The sequence below is a fragment of the Micrasema longulum genome, unplaced genomic scaffold (genome assembly GCF_059751315.1).
Source record: "Micrasema longulum isolate JH-2025_06_02 unplaced genomic scaffold, ASM5975131v1 h1tg000095l, whole genome shotgun sequence".
Taxonomy (NCBI): Eukaryota; Metazoa; Arthropoda; class Insecta; order Trichoptera; family Brachycentridae; genus Micrasema; species Micrasema longulum.
Genome location: NW_028277301.1, coordinates 384246 through 402626, shown reverse-complemented (window position 1 = coordinate 402626; position 18381 = coordinate 384246). Strand labels below are relative to the sequence as shown.

The 18381-nt window shown below is 32.3% G+C and overlaps 2 protein-coding genes across 3 annotated transcripts in view; both read left to right on the top strand.

The window, feature by feature from the left end:
- The window catches only part of drk (growth factor receptor-bound protein 2 drk), a 29290-nt gene extending 18942 nt beyond the window's left edge, over nucleotides 1-10348 (top strand). Inside the window, exons 3-6 of one of the 2 annotated variants that reach the window (XM_088235718.1) lie at nucleotides 3447-3566; nucleotides 4847-5012; nucleotides 5739-5771; nucleotides 9662-10000. In XM_088235718.1, coding sequence (XP_088091844.1) covers nucleotides 3447-3566; nucleotides 4847-5012; nucleotides 5739-5744 — 292 coding nt within the window. In that variant the 3' untranslated portion in view covers nucleotides 5745-5771; nucleotides 9662-10000. Of the gene's footprint in view, nucleotides 1-3446; nucleotides 3567-4846; nucleotides 5013-5738; nucleotides 5772-9661 lie in introns of both variants that reach the window. The other variant, XM_088235710.1, reaches the window with a different exon arrangement.
- Nucleotides 10349-14358: 4010 nt separating this feature from the next.
- Nucleotides 14359-17632, top strand: sta (stubarista 40S ribosomal protein SA). Its single transcript, XM_088235652.1, has 5 exons — nucleotides 14359-14392; nucleotides 15005-15133; nucleotides 15944-16177; nucleotides 16621-16965; nucleotides 17391-17632. The coding sequence occupies exons 2-5, from the start codon at nucleotides 15035-15037 to the stop codon at nucleotides 17595-17597; spliced, it is 885 nt and encodes a 294-aa protein (XP_088091778.1). The 5' UTR covers nucleotides 14359-14392; nucleotides 15005-15034; the 3' UTR covers nucleotides 17598-17632.
- Nucleotides 17633-18381: the final 749 nt, after the last annotated feature.

The following is an 18381-nucleotide window of genomic DNA, read 5'->3' as shown; positions in this document are numbered from 1 at the left end:
AAAGTGGTTGGAATCGTCGCGCGTCGAGGAAAACATTGTCATATTAAAGTTCATTTGTGATCCAGTGCCAGAAATTGAAGAACATTCAGATTATATTAAAGGTAGGTATCCACTCCATGTACCATGGATATTCCTTTCTCAAATATTTCCCAATAACAAAACTGAATGAAATTCGATTTTCATTTACAGTCCGCCTTTTCGTTAACATTAACATCAAATCAATAAAATAAATGTTTTTATATTATTATTGCATGCGCGAAATTGCGAGTTATAATTTTTATTTTAATGCCTCGTATGTAGATTATATTGTTTTGTCAACACTGCATATTATGTTTGTAGTGTTCACAAATAATATATTCTAATGTAACATGAAATATGTATGGATGGTAATTTTAATAATTTTGAATTGATTAATAATTGTGATGTGTCCGGGTGAATTGCGAGTACAGTTCCGTGTGTGAAATAGAACTAGAGTCCTGGACGAGTGTTTTCGACTCGATGGCTACTCTCTTCAAATTCCTGTTAAAAGAAATCGAGTGGAGATAAGTCCGCCCCGTTGTGTAGTGGTTGACGCGTTCGTCTACCATGCTCGAGGTCCTGGGTTCGATTTCTGGGAAGGTTGACATGAAATACATATTTGGTTTCAAAGGTAGTTCTACATTGCAATATTTTATGTTCTAAGACGGGCACCTGAAACGTAAGACTGATCACCTTACCTTTTTGTAACAGATGATGATATACTTTGCATTTATTGTAGCAATGCAGTGCCCTATACACAATAGATGATGATGAATTAATGTAAAGATTTACACAAGTAAATTGGTCTAATGTTAAAAAGAAAATTTAATTGTTATTATGTATTCAAATTTGCGTTTTTTCCCATGCCTCATAAAGAAAAATGTAACATGATAATTGTAAGAAAATTATTGCTCTGTTAACAATATATTGCGTTGCATTATTCTCAAACTAAGTGTTTTCCTTTTGTTTTTCTCATATCAAATAAACACATAGGTTGATTTTCTCATTTAGCTATTATTTTATTGTTTTGTTTCTTCAATCTCTTCTTCTTCGATTCTTATGGCCTTTACACCTCCCAACTGGGGCGTTCTAGCCAGTGTCGAGTTTTCGTTTGTTTAGATATTTATTTGATTTATTTATGCTTCATTGGGTTTGTTCATAAAATCTTAAGAACCAATATAAACATTCAAAAACATTACAATTTTTGATCAACATTTTTCAAGAACTTATTTTTTCTAATTAATTTGAAATAATTCAACCCTTTCTATTTCTTTTATTTCTTCAGGTAACTCATCGTACAGCTTCAATCCCTTGTACAATGAGTTTTGAGATTCTGTTTTTCTCCTCATTGGTAATCTTATCTTTTTTTTTATCCCTAGTTTCATATGTATGACATTTTTGGTTAAATTTGATTGTTTTTTATTTTATTCATCCCCTTAATTACTTTATGTATAAAAATTGCTTCATTATATTTGATTTGTTGCTTTACTGTGAGCAAGCCAATTTCTTTGTGCATGCTTTCTACATTTTTTTTATTTATTCGTACAAATACATATATATTATTATGAAGCCTAGGGCCCTGTGTTGAGTTGGGATACAACATAACGGAAAGTGGAGCACATACATAATTTAAAAATAGCAAAAATAAAAATTTAATATTATTACATAAACAATACATATATTTCAAAGGGCATCTGGACAACACGGTTAATAGTAGTTAGGTGTTGGTATTTAATATTTAGAAAACTTTACACATTATATAACATATTTACAACTTAATAACATTTATTACTAGATATTTACATAGAATTTTAATTACAAGTTTATTGGGTGGGGACAGGAGAGTTAGAATATGAATAGGGAGTGGTATGTTAATATCGGAGAAGTCGGATAGGAAATCAGCATAAAAAGCATTGATCTAAAAAATCTAAAATGTGGTTTAAGTCTTATTTCTAAAGCTGACCTTTAATCTCTTCATTTATTGTGTATTTATTATTAGAATTTTACGCATATAAAATACAAAATACATTACACATAAAAGCCAAATACATTCCTCCTCTAAAATTAATCACAAAATAAAGGATTCATGTCAACAGTTTTATCCTGAAAAATTATAGTGCCACTGTTTGATCAATTATATTGAAGGTTAATTGCCAATTCATCTTAACCCACATTTGCTATAACAGGCCTAAATTATATGATTATTTTTTTGAATTATCAGAAATAGATTATTTAACAGTATATTTATTTTATTTCATTTTTAAAATTTACATTGAGAATATTACAGAGTATCCAATTCATTCTCAATACATAACAGATTGATTAAATAGAAGAAAGAAGAAAAAAAGTCATGTGAATTGAACATACATATTAAATTAGGTAATGTATCTAAAATAAAACAAGTTTATTGGATTTTAATTCTACTTTAGTTTTTAAAATATACAAGAGCGTATGTTGTGACCCGTTCGTCTTATTAGGACATTTTCAAACTAACTTAAATATTAACAAATTTTCTGTATGTACTTCTGTATATACATATATATATATTTCTGTACATAAAAAAACTTTGTAAATATTTAAGTTAGTTTGAAAATGTCCTAACAAGACAAAATGTGTCACAATATACGCTCTTGTATATTTTTAAAAAATCAAGTAGAATTAAAATCCAACAAACGTGTTTTATTTTGGATACATTACCAAATTTAATATTGAATTACAAATTTTCTGCATACACAATAAATACATATTACAATTATTAGGAAATTGCCTTCCTGAGAGAAATCCCACTGTCACAAAATACATCGACATCCGATGCGATACGATCGAATAGCACGATTGCTCTACTTACTGGCATAACCATTGGCAGGTTGGTTCTCCATCGTGGTAGGTAGAACAACCTGTTTTGCCTTTGTCGAAGATAATTATCAAGGACAAATAGACCAAATTTATTCAGAATATCCGAATTATGTATGCGACCATCGATCAGTTGAAAAAAGTGAACATCCAAATGAATATTTCTTCTCAAACGGTTATTAGTAGCCCAGCATTCCTAGTAAGAAGTCAGTCAGGAAAAGCCACCCCATATATTTATGTGTCAAATTTTTGTTTTTAAACCTGTATTTAAAAATATCTCATCTTTTGCTTAATGTAACACGACATTACAGCACCGTTTGCAGAACAATATTTTTAGCAGTCATTTAAGAATATTGTTTAGTAACCCTATGTTAATGTGTTAGTAATACTGTTGTTACTAAGCACTGTACAAGTGTAGAGAGAAAAAGTAACCTGTCTATGAAAAAACCAAAATATATTTTTTTTAAACTGAAAAACATTTGAACAAAAATTATAAATACACTTACTAATGAACGCAAAACTATTGAACGCTTTTTAACTATTCCTTTATATTAAAAGTTTATTTTGTTTTCTAGCTGGTATTATGGGCGAATCACAAGAGCTGACGCAGAAAAACTCCTCCTTAACAAAAGTGAAGGTGGATTCCTCATCCGCATAAGCGAGTCCAGTCCTGGGGACTTCTCACTGTCTGTCAAGTAAGCTACATTTCATTTTCATTATTATATATTTTTTTTATTTGTTTATTTTTCCATACATATTTAGATACACATAGAAATTTATTTATATAAATACACTTTTAAAAAATACATCTTAAAATTAAGCTATAACATAATTTGGAAAGAATGTCCACAAAGACTTCGGCGTCCGAGCGTGGGCCATTCCTTTTTTAATGATTAATAAGTTTAAAGCATATGGATATGGTATGACATGACCATGAAAAGAAAAGAAAAGATAAAGAAAATTAACAAATGCCAATATTACGAAAACAGGATTTATTTGCGGTATGCATTTTTATTTTAAATTTAAAAAAATCAAAAAGGTTTCTATCTGTTTCAAACCTACTTTAAACTATACCAGCGATTTAATGTTTTGTAATTCTTTAGGTAGAAGATTGAAGGATCTTGGACCAACATGTAAGGAGTGCCTCTGTGATTTATTATTCTATTTGACAGCATTCAACCTATTTTCATAATTATTTTACTAATTCCACACTTCGCTCTCATACATTATGGTTGGCACCAGATCGTGAACAGCTAGTTTCTGTAAATGTTTTTTGATGAAACTCTACAGCTAATAATTTAGATTCAAAATATCAAAATAATACCCATATCTTTAATGCCCCATTGTTTTTGTCTCTTCAAACATGTAAAATTAGTATTGAGGTGAAAAATGTTGTTAACTTTAATATTTACCATTCTTGCAAGATGCTTTCTCAAGTGAAAGTGCTCAATGGTTAATTAGTAAATGTGTAAAACTAAACCAAGAAATCTGATTAATTATTCTTATTCTGAAACAGGGGAGTCAGTGCTATAAATGCTCCTGACGTCACTGCAACCCGTGTAAATCGATTGTGACAAGTTCCACATAAATTAGTTCTCGCGTTTAAAGGGTAGAGGGCGAGTGTTCTCATATTGCTTAATCTGAAAAAAAAAACCTCTCCCTTTAAGCCCAGATCCTAGTTCGACTAACATTTTGTATCAAATTATTCCTAATAGTTTAATCCAAACACAGCTACACGTTAGTTGGACCTAAATAGTTCAACTGTCTGCCGCAAAAGCTAACAAAGTAAAATTTAAATAATTAAGAAAAGCGTGTATGGACCGAGGTCTACTATAAAAAAAATATTAAGCAATCACACAACTCAGTTATATTTCTATTAATTTCTTCCATAACCAAAATTTTGAAAAGATTTAGATTTGTTTCATTTTTATTATGATAGGCCTGATGTGTGTTTCAAATATTTTTTTCTTTCCAGGTGTTCGGATGGCGTGCAGCATTTCAAAGTTCTGAGAGACGCGGGTGGGAAATTCTTCCTGTGGGTGGTGAAGTTTGGTTCCCTGAATGAACTGGTAGAGTATCATCGCACGGCTTCTGTCTCCCGCTCCCAGGATGTCAAGCTGCAGGACATGGTGCCAGAGGAGGTAACGCAAACTCACCCACAGTTGCCATAAACTGGAGGACATTTTGCATTCTTAGACTACATTTGTTCAAAATAACAAATCTGCCATTAGGGTTTCAAAATTCATTCAAACATTTTGTTGTCTTTATGGAGAGTAAATGAATACTCAATTAGATTATTTTCTCTGATCCATCCATTGAAACAATAAAGTTCCCCGTTTCGGCTCTTGTCAAGTGCAGAGTGAATGAGCGGAGTTTATATTGTATATGTTTTTGTTGTATGAATTGTTTTATTTTAGTAAACCCTCTTGTATTTAAGATTCCATTTGAATGGTTTTCAACCTCCTCGAATGCAATGTGTCTATGATTTTGATGTATGTATGTTATTTAACGTAGAAATTTTAAAAGGCTATATTTGATTGAATTAAGTAATAACACGCATTATCTACACAAGTTATGTTTCCGAATATCGCATTTTTAATCAAATCCATCTGTACGATAATTTATTTGCCATTTGCCGTCCATAATATAAATGTGTTGAATTTTTGTCCTTTAATATGTTGCAATTATGTTTTGCTTGTGATTTTTGTTGTTATACATTTTGATTTGCTGTTCCCGATTTGGTTTTCGTTATTCCGTTTGGTCGAGTGGAGGGCGGGTCGGAGAGCGAGAGTGTAATTGTAAGATAAGGAGCCACGAGTGTTGTGTAGTGTGTGGCCTCAGCCAGCTAATGTTTGGTCTTCCTTCAGGTCTGAAGCTCCGCGCGAGCACCCAGTGCGGAGGTACTAAACTTACAATCTTTGCTGGCTCGGATGCTACCATCTCGGTGTTTTGTATTGACATACTAACGCATCCATTGGCTCCCATTCCATCCGCCACACGAAGCATGCTTAGCTTACGCTTTCCTTTGTGTTGCTCTCACTTTGTTTTGACTTGTCACCGACAGATTTCCTTTTCATCTACTAAAGTACAGTACTCTTCTCACCGTATAGAACTTGGATAAAAAATACGCACCTTTTGTGCTAGTTTTATTTAAAATTTTAGGAACGGTAATGGTCAGCGTGCTTGCCACCGCGCAAGAGGTCCTGGGTTCGATTCCCGACATGGTTGATGTGTAACATTTATTAGGGTGTTTTTACACTAGAATATTTCATAGTCCCTGGACTGGTACCTTAAGCTTAAGACTGGTCATCTTTTTAAAAAAAATTTTTTTTTTTTTTATTTAGACAAATGAAAATACAATGTTACAACTAAATACAATTTTTTACATTCATTAAATACATATATTTACATGAACGTTTCCCATTACGTAAAAGAAATAATTCTTGTGTACATAATGGGGAGAGGCACCTTACAATAGTTTATTTTATTTTAATTAATAATATTTTTAGGATATGTTAATTACAAAAAAAAAATAGAAACGATGTTTTTAATCAGTGTTACATAAAGAAGAATTATAAATGTAACTTTTCACTTCTTTCTTAAATATATTGTATTCCTGACTGTACTTTTTATTATTTTTGTTCATTTCATTAAAGAAAAATATTCCTCTGTAAGTATAATGATGTTGTGCTGTAGTTGTTTTCAATTTGGGAATTAAGATATTACCACCTGTTCTAGGTCGCGTACTTACGTTTTGTGACCTAGAAATACTACTATTTATTTTGTCTTTATGTATTTGAAGCAAACAATTCCTTGCCTTCGTGTAACAGAAATGATCAAGATACGCTGCGATTAGTGTACCGATGCAGTGCCCTATGCGCCCACTAGGTGCGGAAAGGGAATGATGATGATGTGGAATATAAATTACTAATTGGTCCGCTTAACGTATTATCCTTGATTTCTAGAAGGACTGATCTTTTCCTGAAGTTCTAATTTAATATAATAATAATATATATATTTTTTTAAGTAATCAGAAATTCACTAAAAATAACAGTAATTAGACTAAAGAATGATATCAGTTTTAGGCGATGCGTAATGAATATTAAAGTGAGCTTATATGTAAATTATAATAAAATCAACTAAATGCCCGTTCATAACTGTAAAATACATTTAAAAATAGCCTTACCCTTTTTTAGAAATCCAATTTCATTGGTGAATCACAGTATAGAAACACCCAGGCCTGAGAAAAAACTTAATTATTGTTATATATAATATATTTTTTTGTGATTGTAAAATTATTTTAATTATCCATGATTTTACTAGTATGTAGATTGTTGGTCTCTTTATTTAGTAATTACTTTTTTTTACCTCAATTCATTTGTATTTTTGAAAATTTACAGTAGATTGTGTGATAGGTGTACTAGATGTTATCATATTGCTTTTAATAAGTACATAATAGCAACGCTTATGTCAAAAACTAGTCCTAAATTGACTCGCATTGTCATCCTGTTCCACAAACAAATGATTTTGACATGCGTACTTCGCAGTACTTCAGTTGAATTAATATTTATTAAACCAATAATGTAACTGGCAAAGCAACCTAATAGTCATAGAACCTTTAAACTTATATTATGTAGACAATTCTCATCATTCAAGAATATCAAGGGATTTTTCTTTTGAAATATATACATGTTACTAACATGAAGAAGACCAAATATAGTTATGGTGTCACACTCATGCCACACCGCACACTTTTCAATCCCTTTAATTCCTATTGAATGTTATTTATATTTATTTTCTGCTTTTTATTGAAATGTTTTAAGCTTTTTAGTTTTTATTTAGGTAGATCTCAACGGAGGTGGAGAGATTTTTGAGAAGAAAACATTTAGGCTGGTGTATGTGATTATATTGCACACTGTAACATTCACCATTCTGCCCGCATTTGAACATTTGTATTTCTTCATTTTTCTCATCTGTCGATTGTTTTAAGTAAAAGTGCTAAAACCTGTTTATTTGATGACTTTCATTCGGTTTAGCAATAAAAAGTTTAGAAGTCAATACCTATGGCGATTGCATATTTCAAAGTACAATTATTATGACTCTCGGTCGCTCTTGGTAGTGTAAAAAATAAAGTACATGATTTAATTCTTTTTAAAACAATCTTTTAAGGGACTAGAAGATTTTTTTGTTAGAAACAGATTTTGAATAAGTATTTTTTCCAATGTACAATTTAAAAAAAATTGTGCATTAAATCTCTATGTAGGAATATAAATAATTTGTAAAAATGTAATTGTTATGATGGAATTAATTATGGTTTTTTTATGGATTATCAAGGTATTGTTATCTTAAACTAAATTTGAATCTAAATTAATACTTTAATCAAATACCATGATGCTAGTTAGCTATAAATTTTTGCATACATATTTATTTCATACATGAATATGGCACCGCCTAATGGAATAAACTAATGCATTTTGTTTTTCTGCTTATAAAACAGCAATTGATTTTAATGTGACTGCAAAAAAATTGCATCATATATTGCAATTAAAATTATTTGCTTTTGTTTGTTAACTAAAACCGCTTTTTGAAAAAAAAAAAAACAGTATTTTTAAAGGTATCTTTAAGGTTAAGCGGGATGTGTTCAACATAAATTTGAAGTTCTATGTTGTTTATTATTTTTTTCAGGTGAGACTCATCATTTTATATTTGAAAACAATAATAAAACTGTTAAAGGGCTAATCAAATCATATTACTTAACTTCTATGTAGATTTAGTTTTATGATCTGTCAGTAAATGCTGGTATGCCCTAAAATCTTATTAGTTATAATTTTACAAAATGGGGATTTTTAGTGTTTTTTTTTTATATGGCACTTATTTTGTCACGTCATTGATTTTTTTAAATTAATATTTTTTGAACGAAGAAGCTCAGTGATATTTTGATAAACTATCAAACTAAGCCGAAATGAAAATAAAAAAATGTATTTAAAAAATATATTATCAGTGCTATGATTTTTTTAAGTTTTGTAATTTTTAAATTACTCTTTGGTGAGCTCTACTGATTGGCGAATTGGCTTGTTGTTCAAAATAGTTCATTTTTATTATTTTTTTCATACATTTTCAATAAACTTCACAGTACAATTTAATGCTCTAATTTTTACCGCGCGTAAGAAATCATTTTTCATATGCAATTTCTCGTAACATCAAACTTCCTCATTGCTGTTTTTACTTGGAGAATTTTTAAACAGTCTTGTGGATTTTTGTCTTATGTAATTTATTATAGAAATTAAAGACGAATAATACTTAAATCCACAAATTTGAATTAATCAGTGACCGGTTTCATCACTTTTGTGACATATTTAAGACTCTTATCTTTATTATAAAGATGTTGCGAAATCGATGGAACCAGGCACTGGTTATTCCAAATTTGTGGATTTAAATATCACTTGTCTTTTATTTCTATAATAAATTACAATGAAGTTCCACTAAGAATTTTCATTAACAAGCCTGGTTTTGTAACATGGTTAAACAGGCGTTTATGATTGGCGAGCTAATTTGTGAATGAATGATTACGTGTATTTAAAATGTGTTTAATTTTGCTATTTTCGTTTTAAAAAATTGATACATCTTGTAAATGTTTCATTTTACAATTGAATATTCGTTATCATGTCCAAGAAAATATTTGAAAAATTCATTTAACGGTACCTACCACTAAACTTGCTCATTGTGTAATTTTATTACCCAACCACCCGCACAATATACTGATTGAAATAGCGTATTGATATTTCCGTAGATGTTGGTGCAGGCGCTATACGACTTTGCGCCGCAGGAGGCCGGCGAACTGGAGTTCCGGCGCGGAGACGTCATCACAGTCACCGACCGCTCCGACCAGCACTGGTGGCAGGGTGAGATCGCCAACCGACGGGGGCTGTTCCCCGCCACCTATGTCACCTCCTACCGCTCATAGTACACCACACCCGCGTCTGCTGTGCCCCCGCAAACTTAACATCTTAACTCTAAATATAACCCCACTCCCCCGAATCCAGATTCCAGCCTCTGGAAATGAAATGAAATTGAAACTCAGGGTCTTGCAAAAAAAACACCAACTCAAAATATCAATAAATAAATAAAAGTAACATGTTCACGGACACTTTTTATCTCATAGGATCCACTCTTACGGACGCATAAATGTCTTATTTTAAAAAAATATTTCACATCCAGGACCGTAGTTGATGGTTCCAGGCTGTTTTTTCATAGGGACACAATATCTTTTCCTACCATATAATTACTTACGTCTTTTATTACCAATGTCATTTCCTAAACGAGAGATACGATTTTGGCATTTTCTTAAAACATCTTAGCAGACGTGTGAGATATTATTACTGCCGTAAACTAAGAGTACATTGTGTTTTAACGATATAGTATTTAAAAATGCAAATATTCAATTTTACTTCATTTCCAGCAGTAAAACCTAATCAAATCAGAATAAAAATAATTAAACATCTTTTCAGTCTATTTGGAATATATTTTTTCACCTTTTTTATTACACACGTAATTGTCACAACAACTGCATTTTTTTTATTATTGAATAAAAAAATGTCTAAAAATCAATTCATGGTGGTAATATCTTCATGGTGTGCTGATAACATTTTTTAATGATTATGTCATGAGCCGTTCTCATTTTTGCAGATGCTTTAATATAAGTTCCTAATGAATGCAATGTAATTAAAAATTAGGAACTTGTAAATCAGCGCGGCCCATGAAAGTTCAAGAAGTAAAATAATTTATTTTATCAAGTTTAAAATTTATTTGAAAATCTGTATTTGATTCTGGGATTTACATTTATACATATTCTAGTAGTAATTGTGCCAATAAAAATTAGTTTTTATAATGCTAATCCGTATTCCCCCCCACTTTGGGCCAACCACATTCTACATTTCTGTTTAATCCATCAAGGTTAACAATCAGTGTGAACTGTCAACACGTTTGTAGTAATAAGTTCTCTAATGTCTGTTCTAATTTGTCATCCAAGAATATAAGGCAGCATTGTTAACAATATGACTACCGCAAAATGTCATCATTTGTGTATGAATGTTGTACACTAATGTAGAAGCATTGGAAATATTGTTAAATCCTAGTTTTAGTTAATTTCATTATCATTAAATATGTATTCATTTCTAAGAGAATATTTCACGCTTTTATAAGAACAAATATTTTTATGAGGAATCATTCTAACGAACAATTACCATCCATATTTTAATACAATATGTAATCATTTTGTGTCAACGCCAGTAATGGAGATATAAATTTAACATATACATGTGTTTCTAAAAAAATATATATTGTAAATTGTTTTTTAAATTAACATTTTTATTATTGACAAAGAATATAAGAGATTTGTGAGGTTTATACCTTAATCTAGTACATTATAACAACAGTATAAAGCTATTTACTTTCTACACGTATCAGTTAACGTTTTACACTGGACTAGCGTTTTACACAGTCCAAAGAAAGTATATTGAAATAAATAATAATAGTGAATAGGTTTCTTTAATCAAATTTTATAATTGTTAATTGATCTTGATTTTATTTTTAAAAGAAATGGTAACAAACCTCTTTATGCCTGAGTGGTAACTACATTCAAAGGCTGTAGGAAATTCCAAAACAAATACATAGTATTACTCTTGGGAATTTTTAAATTGATGTTAAAAAATGTTAGTTTGAAACTGTGTAAAATGGGAGTCCGATGTATTATTTTAGAACTGAAATGCCACATGTTTTTGATAACATAATATACAAAAATATTTTATTTCTAGAATACATGTAATTGTGGGTAACAAAGGTCTGATAAATAAATTTAATGGCGTAATGCATGCGTGTGTTGGTAATGTACATTATTCTGTTTGGTCAAAATTAGATTACTGTACTAGAAATCACATAAAAAGTAAGTCTAGAAACAGTATGAAATGGTGACATGTTTCGTGGATTATTGTTTTTCTCTTTTTTTGTTGTATGTCAACACACGATGGATAACGCTTTCAAATTTATTCACAAATTGATAAATTATGCGCAGACCATCTTTATACAAGCAACACCAATTAGTCGCTAACTTAAAAATATCACCCGTCTTCAAGTATTTGCGTACATAATAAGAAATAAACTAAGTTCTAGGAGATGTGTGAAATACAGTCCTTTGTGCAAGATTTCCCCATTCTGAATAATTTTACTGTTAGTTTGACCCGAGGATTACATACTTAAGTGCTATTATAGTTTAAAGTACACTCGTTACATCTCTCGAGCACATGTCATTCTGTTAATAGGCATATAGAATTATGTAATTGTATTTTCATTTCCCCCTTCCCAATTATGAAGCCTTACACTACGTAAAATAAATTTATTTGTCTCAGTTTTTGTTTAGTATTAAGTTCTATGAATACAACGGATCAGAAGCATAATATTATTATGTAGTACATTTATCACCTGTATATTTATATTAAACCCCTACATTTTACACGTTTAGACTATATCATGCGATGAAAGTGGATTTGTGAATGACAAATCAACATCAGATGTTTGCTTTTATTTAAAATAATTATGTTTTTATGAATGAATCATCCGTATTTTATACTGAGGGCATTTTGTAAATTTTGATATATTCCCTTAGATAATAAGGATATGCTCCATGTTTGAAAAGCCTCATAAGCCGTGTCCTTTCTATTTTGAATGTTAAAACAATTGCAAAATTATTACATTTTCTGACAATTGACGGATAATTTTACTATTCTGACCAATTAATCGAGGCTCATTTATCAATTAAAAAAAAATATTTTAAACTATAAGGAATTCATCAGGGATTAAACAGTGGAAATCAATGTCGCGTTCTCGTATCGTTGCATCCTAATCAGAGAGGAACGGCATTGGAAAACTTGACTTACGTTGTGTACTTTTGTAAATACTAATTTTAGTGTATGTCCCCAGGGGATATAATGACGGAGTCTTTACTCTGTCCGTTGCCATTAACCATTTTACAGTTTGATACCGCATAGCTTATAAGTTGAAATTTATATTGTAAACGAAGGCGAAGGTCGGGCTATCTTACCTCTAGAAGTATAGAAGAGCGAACCTTCTAGCATCGTCGCATCTCAAAATCAAGTTATTTTGGTGTTGCTAATTAGTGGTAGAGGTAAGTGGCATCCGTATGGCTCGGTACTGAATGCAGCCAAAAGTAGAATTGTTAGAAAGAGACCACTTGAACGTTTGACAAATGCGAGCGGTTGCCGGCCTGCTTTATCAATAGTTGGTGCCTTTAGTGTGTATCTCGTTTCATATTATATTTATGTACTTTGTATTTAGCTTCCAAGAATCCTGCCGCTTGCCTTTGTTTTAACGATTTAGTGGACAAAGATATATATCGAGTTTAGAGTTGTTAGCAAAAATATATTTTACCTAATTTTAAGTTTTCAAAATCAAACTGTATGGACGATGTATTATATTTTCTTTTTTACTAATAAATACCTATATGTAAGACTTGTATCAATTGATTCACCCCCTCCCACAAGAAAATTATAATAAAACTTATTAAAAAAATATTTAAAAAGGAGTCAAATTTGCTCCCTGCTCTCCCACGACTCGATTTCTATTATCCAGTACACATTTATTACTAATTGAGTTTGACTTTTAAAACAAATATAATTTAAACAATTACAATAGATTGCGACTGATAAAATTAGGAAAAATATGAAAACTTCACAAATGTGAATGCAAAATCTCCAAGAATATGTTAGATTGCCATGCAATTACCTTGTAATTATCTTGGCATTTACTATGCCATCTTAGGGTGAATATTTAAAAATGGTTTGTCAACCGAAATCACTTGAAAGTTACTCTACACCACTGATTATATAGACTCTACACCTTGCTAATATGGCTTTTCTGATGTGGCATAAGTCCATGGACTCTAAAACGCTTACGCTGTCCAAAACTTTGGTAAGAATTGCGAATAATACTTGTCTGGAGGTTATTATTTTTTTCTTTTGTCCTAGTTTTATTTATTTTTTATTTATATTTTATTTTAATCATATCTTCATCAAAAAGAAATTTATTGTTACTAAATACATTGAATTTCCGTAAATAAACAATACATGTCATAACTCGTAACAATTCTGAAAAACAATGGAAAGAGGTAGGCAGCTGGGATAATTAATTTTTAAGAGTTATAGAAACAGAAACTTTTAGCAACGAAGAAAAGTTGTTGATCGATACTCGAAACGATAAATCATTTCTTCATTATACGTCATTTATAAAATACATTAGCAGAAAAAATATTTTTTCATACTGGGGTAATTTCATAAATATATATAATTAATTTTCCCAAAAATATTTTAAGAAGTTCTTACCCATAACAAATAAATAATTTAACTGCCTCATATTTCGTCAAAATGTTGCCATTGTGATTCTTTAAGGAGGAAACGGAAATTGTCTTTTCTCGTCCATTTTTGTCTAACTCCCAGTGGCATTTACACGCGTAAGTTTTATTTTCCGTTATCATCTTAATCAGTTATTTAAATCACCCGCAAAAACTATTAATATTATTAGTTTCTTAATACTTTCACAGTGAAAAACTAATTTCGGTTTTTATAGTTTTATTGTTTAAAGTGACTTTCTGTTGACATGTTGCCCGCCGAAATGTCAAACATTGTCATGTGTTGTATAAATAACTGTCGGTGTTATTTTGATATGTGCGAGTATCAATCAAATACATTTTATTCAAATCATAGAATAGTTAAAGTCAATTGATATTCCCTCAGTGACGACGGAATAGGGTTATGAAAGTGAGGTTATAATATTTTGTTTCCATCATACTTATAGCAACGTCAAACTTTTCCCAGGTATTTTAAATTGAACTACGAAAATAATTAATGCTGTTGATTTGTTCTTCCGTTCAATTCATATATTTTGTTTAATTTATGTTTTCGAGTTCTGTGGTACCAGCATGATGATTAATCTATGTTCCAAATTATCTGACATGAATTGATGATTTATGATTCTCCCAACTGATTAGTTACCACCGTGCTTTTACCACTGAGTTTGTTAATATTATGATTGTGTTCTAAACGACAGTTTGTTTTGATTCTAGGTTACATCGTAACTCATTGTAAACGTAACAATGTCGGGAGGACTAGATGTGTTAGCCCTACGTGAAGATGACGTCACCAAGATGTTGGCGGCCACCACTCACCTGGGCTCGGAGAATGTCAACTTCCAGGTTAGTCATTTTATTCATCCAGAACTCAAGAATACAGCTCTCTGAGTGATTTTGTAAATATTATAATATCTCAAGGGCGCTTTACCAAGTGATTGTGGTCCCGTGGCTAGTGTCTCGGACTCACGGATCAATGGCCCATGGTTCGAATCCCAGTCTACCCCAACTTGATTACCATTTTCTAATGCTGAGTTATTTACAACTCGTTAATAATGGCCCTAAAAATGAAATATTTGGGTAAATCATAAGAACGCAAATATTTATTTTATTAAAAAAAATATATATATACTCCGGAGCAGAGTTATGCAGTGATTTATACATAAGCTAACTTGTATTCCACCCTCTGTAGAAAACGTAGCCAGTGTAATTTCCGAAGTAGTAGAGTGATATGGCTGAACTTAAAGATTCCAAAAATAAGTCTCCCTGCAGTATTTAATACGGACTGTAGGGAGCTAAAAGGTGTAAACTGTCAATTAGAATCAAATTTTCCGTATGAAAAATTGAATATGTGTACAAATTTCAAAGGCAACTTCCCATTTTAATCGGGGCCTAAGACTGGCTTTTGACAGATCGATATTTTCTTTAGCATATTAAAAGATAGCATTTTTACATGTGGATAAGGGAATGACGAATAAATTTTTTTGAACTTTTTTGAGGAAGGTAGCATTTAAAGATTTTTACATGATGATTAATCTATGTTCCTTATTGTCTGACAACAATTGAAGAAATATGATTCTCCCAACTGATTCCCCACCGACCTTCACTGTTTACGTCTCCCTTCCGGCGCATCCTAACACTACCCTTTCCCCCCAGATGGAGCAGTATGTGTACAAGCGGCGCACGGACGGTGTGCACGTGATCAACCTGCGGCGCACGTGGGAGAAGCTGCTGCTGGCGGCGCGCGCCATCGCCGCCATCGAGCACCCGGCGGAGGTGTTTGCCATCTCCTCGCGCTCCTTCGGCCAGCGAGCCGTGCTCAAGTTCAGCTCCTACACAGGGGCGACGCCGATCGCTGGACGGTTCACTCCAGGTGCCTTCACCAATCAGGTAAATACTAGCCTCTTTAATTTATGTTAATTATATCTACAACTCTATGTAAAAATTTGCAAATCTCACATTTTTATCATGCGAGTATTTTATGAATCCGTCTCCTATTGTTGCAAAACTTTGACATTTATTAGTCGTGAATATCTGTTATTTAAATAGATAACGCCCACCATGAATTTACAATATGTACTTTTTCAACTCTTAAACTTAGTAAGCACAGGCTCAGCACCTTATTACAATTCACAACTTCTTTTGTACTTTATGAATGACATCCTTGTTTTGGGGGTTTTTACAATGTTTTCTTAAAAAAAGTTCTATGGTCAATGCATAATGAACATTACAAGTGGGTGATGTCAGATAAGTTAAAACCTAACCCTTGAATTGTAAACATGACTACTTACAAGCAGAAGTGGAGAATTCGATATTTTAAACTTTGTTTCCAGGTGCAAGCTGCCTTCCGTGAGCCCCGCCTGCTGATCGTGACTGACCCCCGCACGGACCACCAGCCTGTCACCGAGGCCTCTTACGTCAACATCCCCGTGATTGCCTTTTGCAACACGGATGCCCCGCTGCGCTTTGTGGACATCGCCATCCCCTGTAACACCAAGGCCTCACACTCGGCCGGTCTCATGTGGTGGATGCTGGCCCGGGAGGTGCTGCGTCTGCGCGGTCTCATCCCGCGCGAGGGACGCTGGGACGTGGTGGTAGACCTGTTCTTCTACCGTGACCCCGATGAGTCTGAGAAGGAGGAGCAGGCCAAGGAGCTCATGGCACCAGCCAAGACTGAGGTTCGTTTATCATTTTATTTTAAAAATGAGGGTCAATAGCATATAAGTTCTTGACATCACTGTGACCCATGTAGATAGGTTTTGTTAAGTTTTGGCTTAAACTTAGCCCCCTTTTGACATCTGTCAGGAAAATAATTAATCGAACAGTTATTTATAATTTGAATCTTTCTGTATTTTGCATTTTAGATGTTCACCCTCAGTTGTATTGTGATAAAATCATTTTGAAGAATATTAAATAATTTTCATTAAAATTGATTTAAAATTTAAGATGCTTTTATTGTAGAAATAAAAAGCGACTGATACTCAAATCCACACTGGAATAATCATTGACCAGTTATATTGCTTTCCTGTACTCTCCGTATGTAATCAAACAGTATATTTTTTCAATGGATGATTATATTAATTGATGTATTGTAAATCCCCAGCAACCCGCGATCATGTCTGCTGTGGATGACGCTGTAGTAGGAGATGCGGCCGCTGCCTCATGGTCCGAGGAAGCCGTGGCCCCCGCAGCCCCTGCTGCTGATGGAGCCCCCAAGGCGCACGACGAGTGGGCCGCCGAGACCGCACCGGTCGTGGCCCCCGTAGCTGCCTCCCAATGGGGCGGCACCCCGACCAACTGGACCGACTAGGGCGCACTGGTCTAATAAAGGATGAAAATTTATTATTTCTCGCTTTTTATTACTCCTCCCACTTTATATCCCAACCGTCAATAATATCATTTGACTGCAAATTTGACACAAAATATTTTACATGAAAAATCACAAAGTTAATGCTTCAAATATTAATTTTGAAATATCCTCAGTTTAATGTTGCAAAGTGACATAAACCAATATCGTTGGTGATACTCTAATACAGCATAACCTGTGTGGTTTTTATGAAAATGTTTTACCACATTTAATTGGTTAATTTGATTAAAAACTGTTACTTTTAAATTATCGTTATTTTTATTCTAAGTTTGTTTTTCTGATACAAACAAAATCTTGATAAAATGATACCTCGTACTTAACGAAAAAATTACTTTTTGAGTTTAGACAACCTGGCTAAATCTGAAAAATATGCAATTTCTTGGAGAGATAGATCCATCTTGGATATCAAATCTTAAAGTACATGCGATTATTATAAAACATTAAAGTTTGTCAGTGAAAATTCTTGGGAAAAGCTCTCTGTTGGGACATATGATATTTAAACCACAAATTTGGAAAAACCAGTCCAGTTTCGAGGAAGAAGTTTGTGGATTTAAGTATCGCTCATCTTTTATTTCTATAATATGCAATAGGGAAATACCACATTTTCTTTAAAAAACTTACAATGTTGAGTAAAAAATATATTTTTTTGTCCTTGTGGCATAATTTTTTTTTTCCGTGAAAACGGTTCATTGCATTGGCCACGCTCCCAATACATTACGATTCCGTA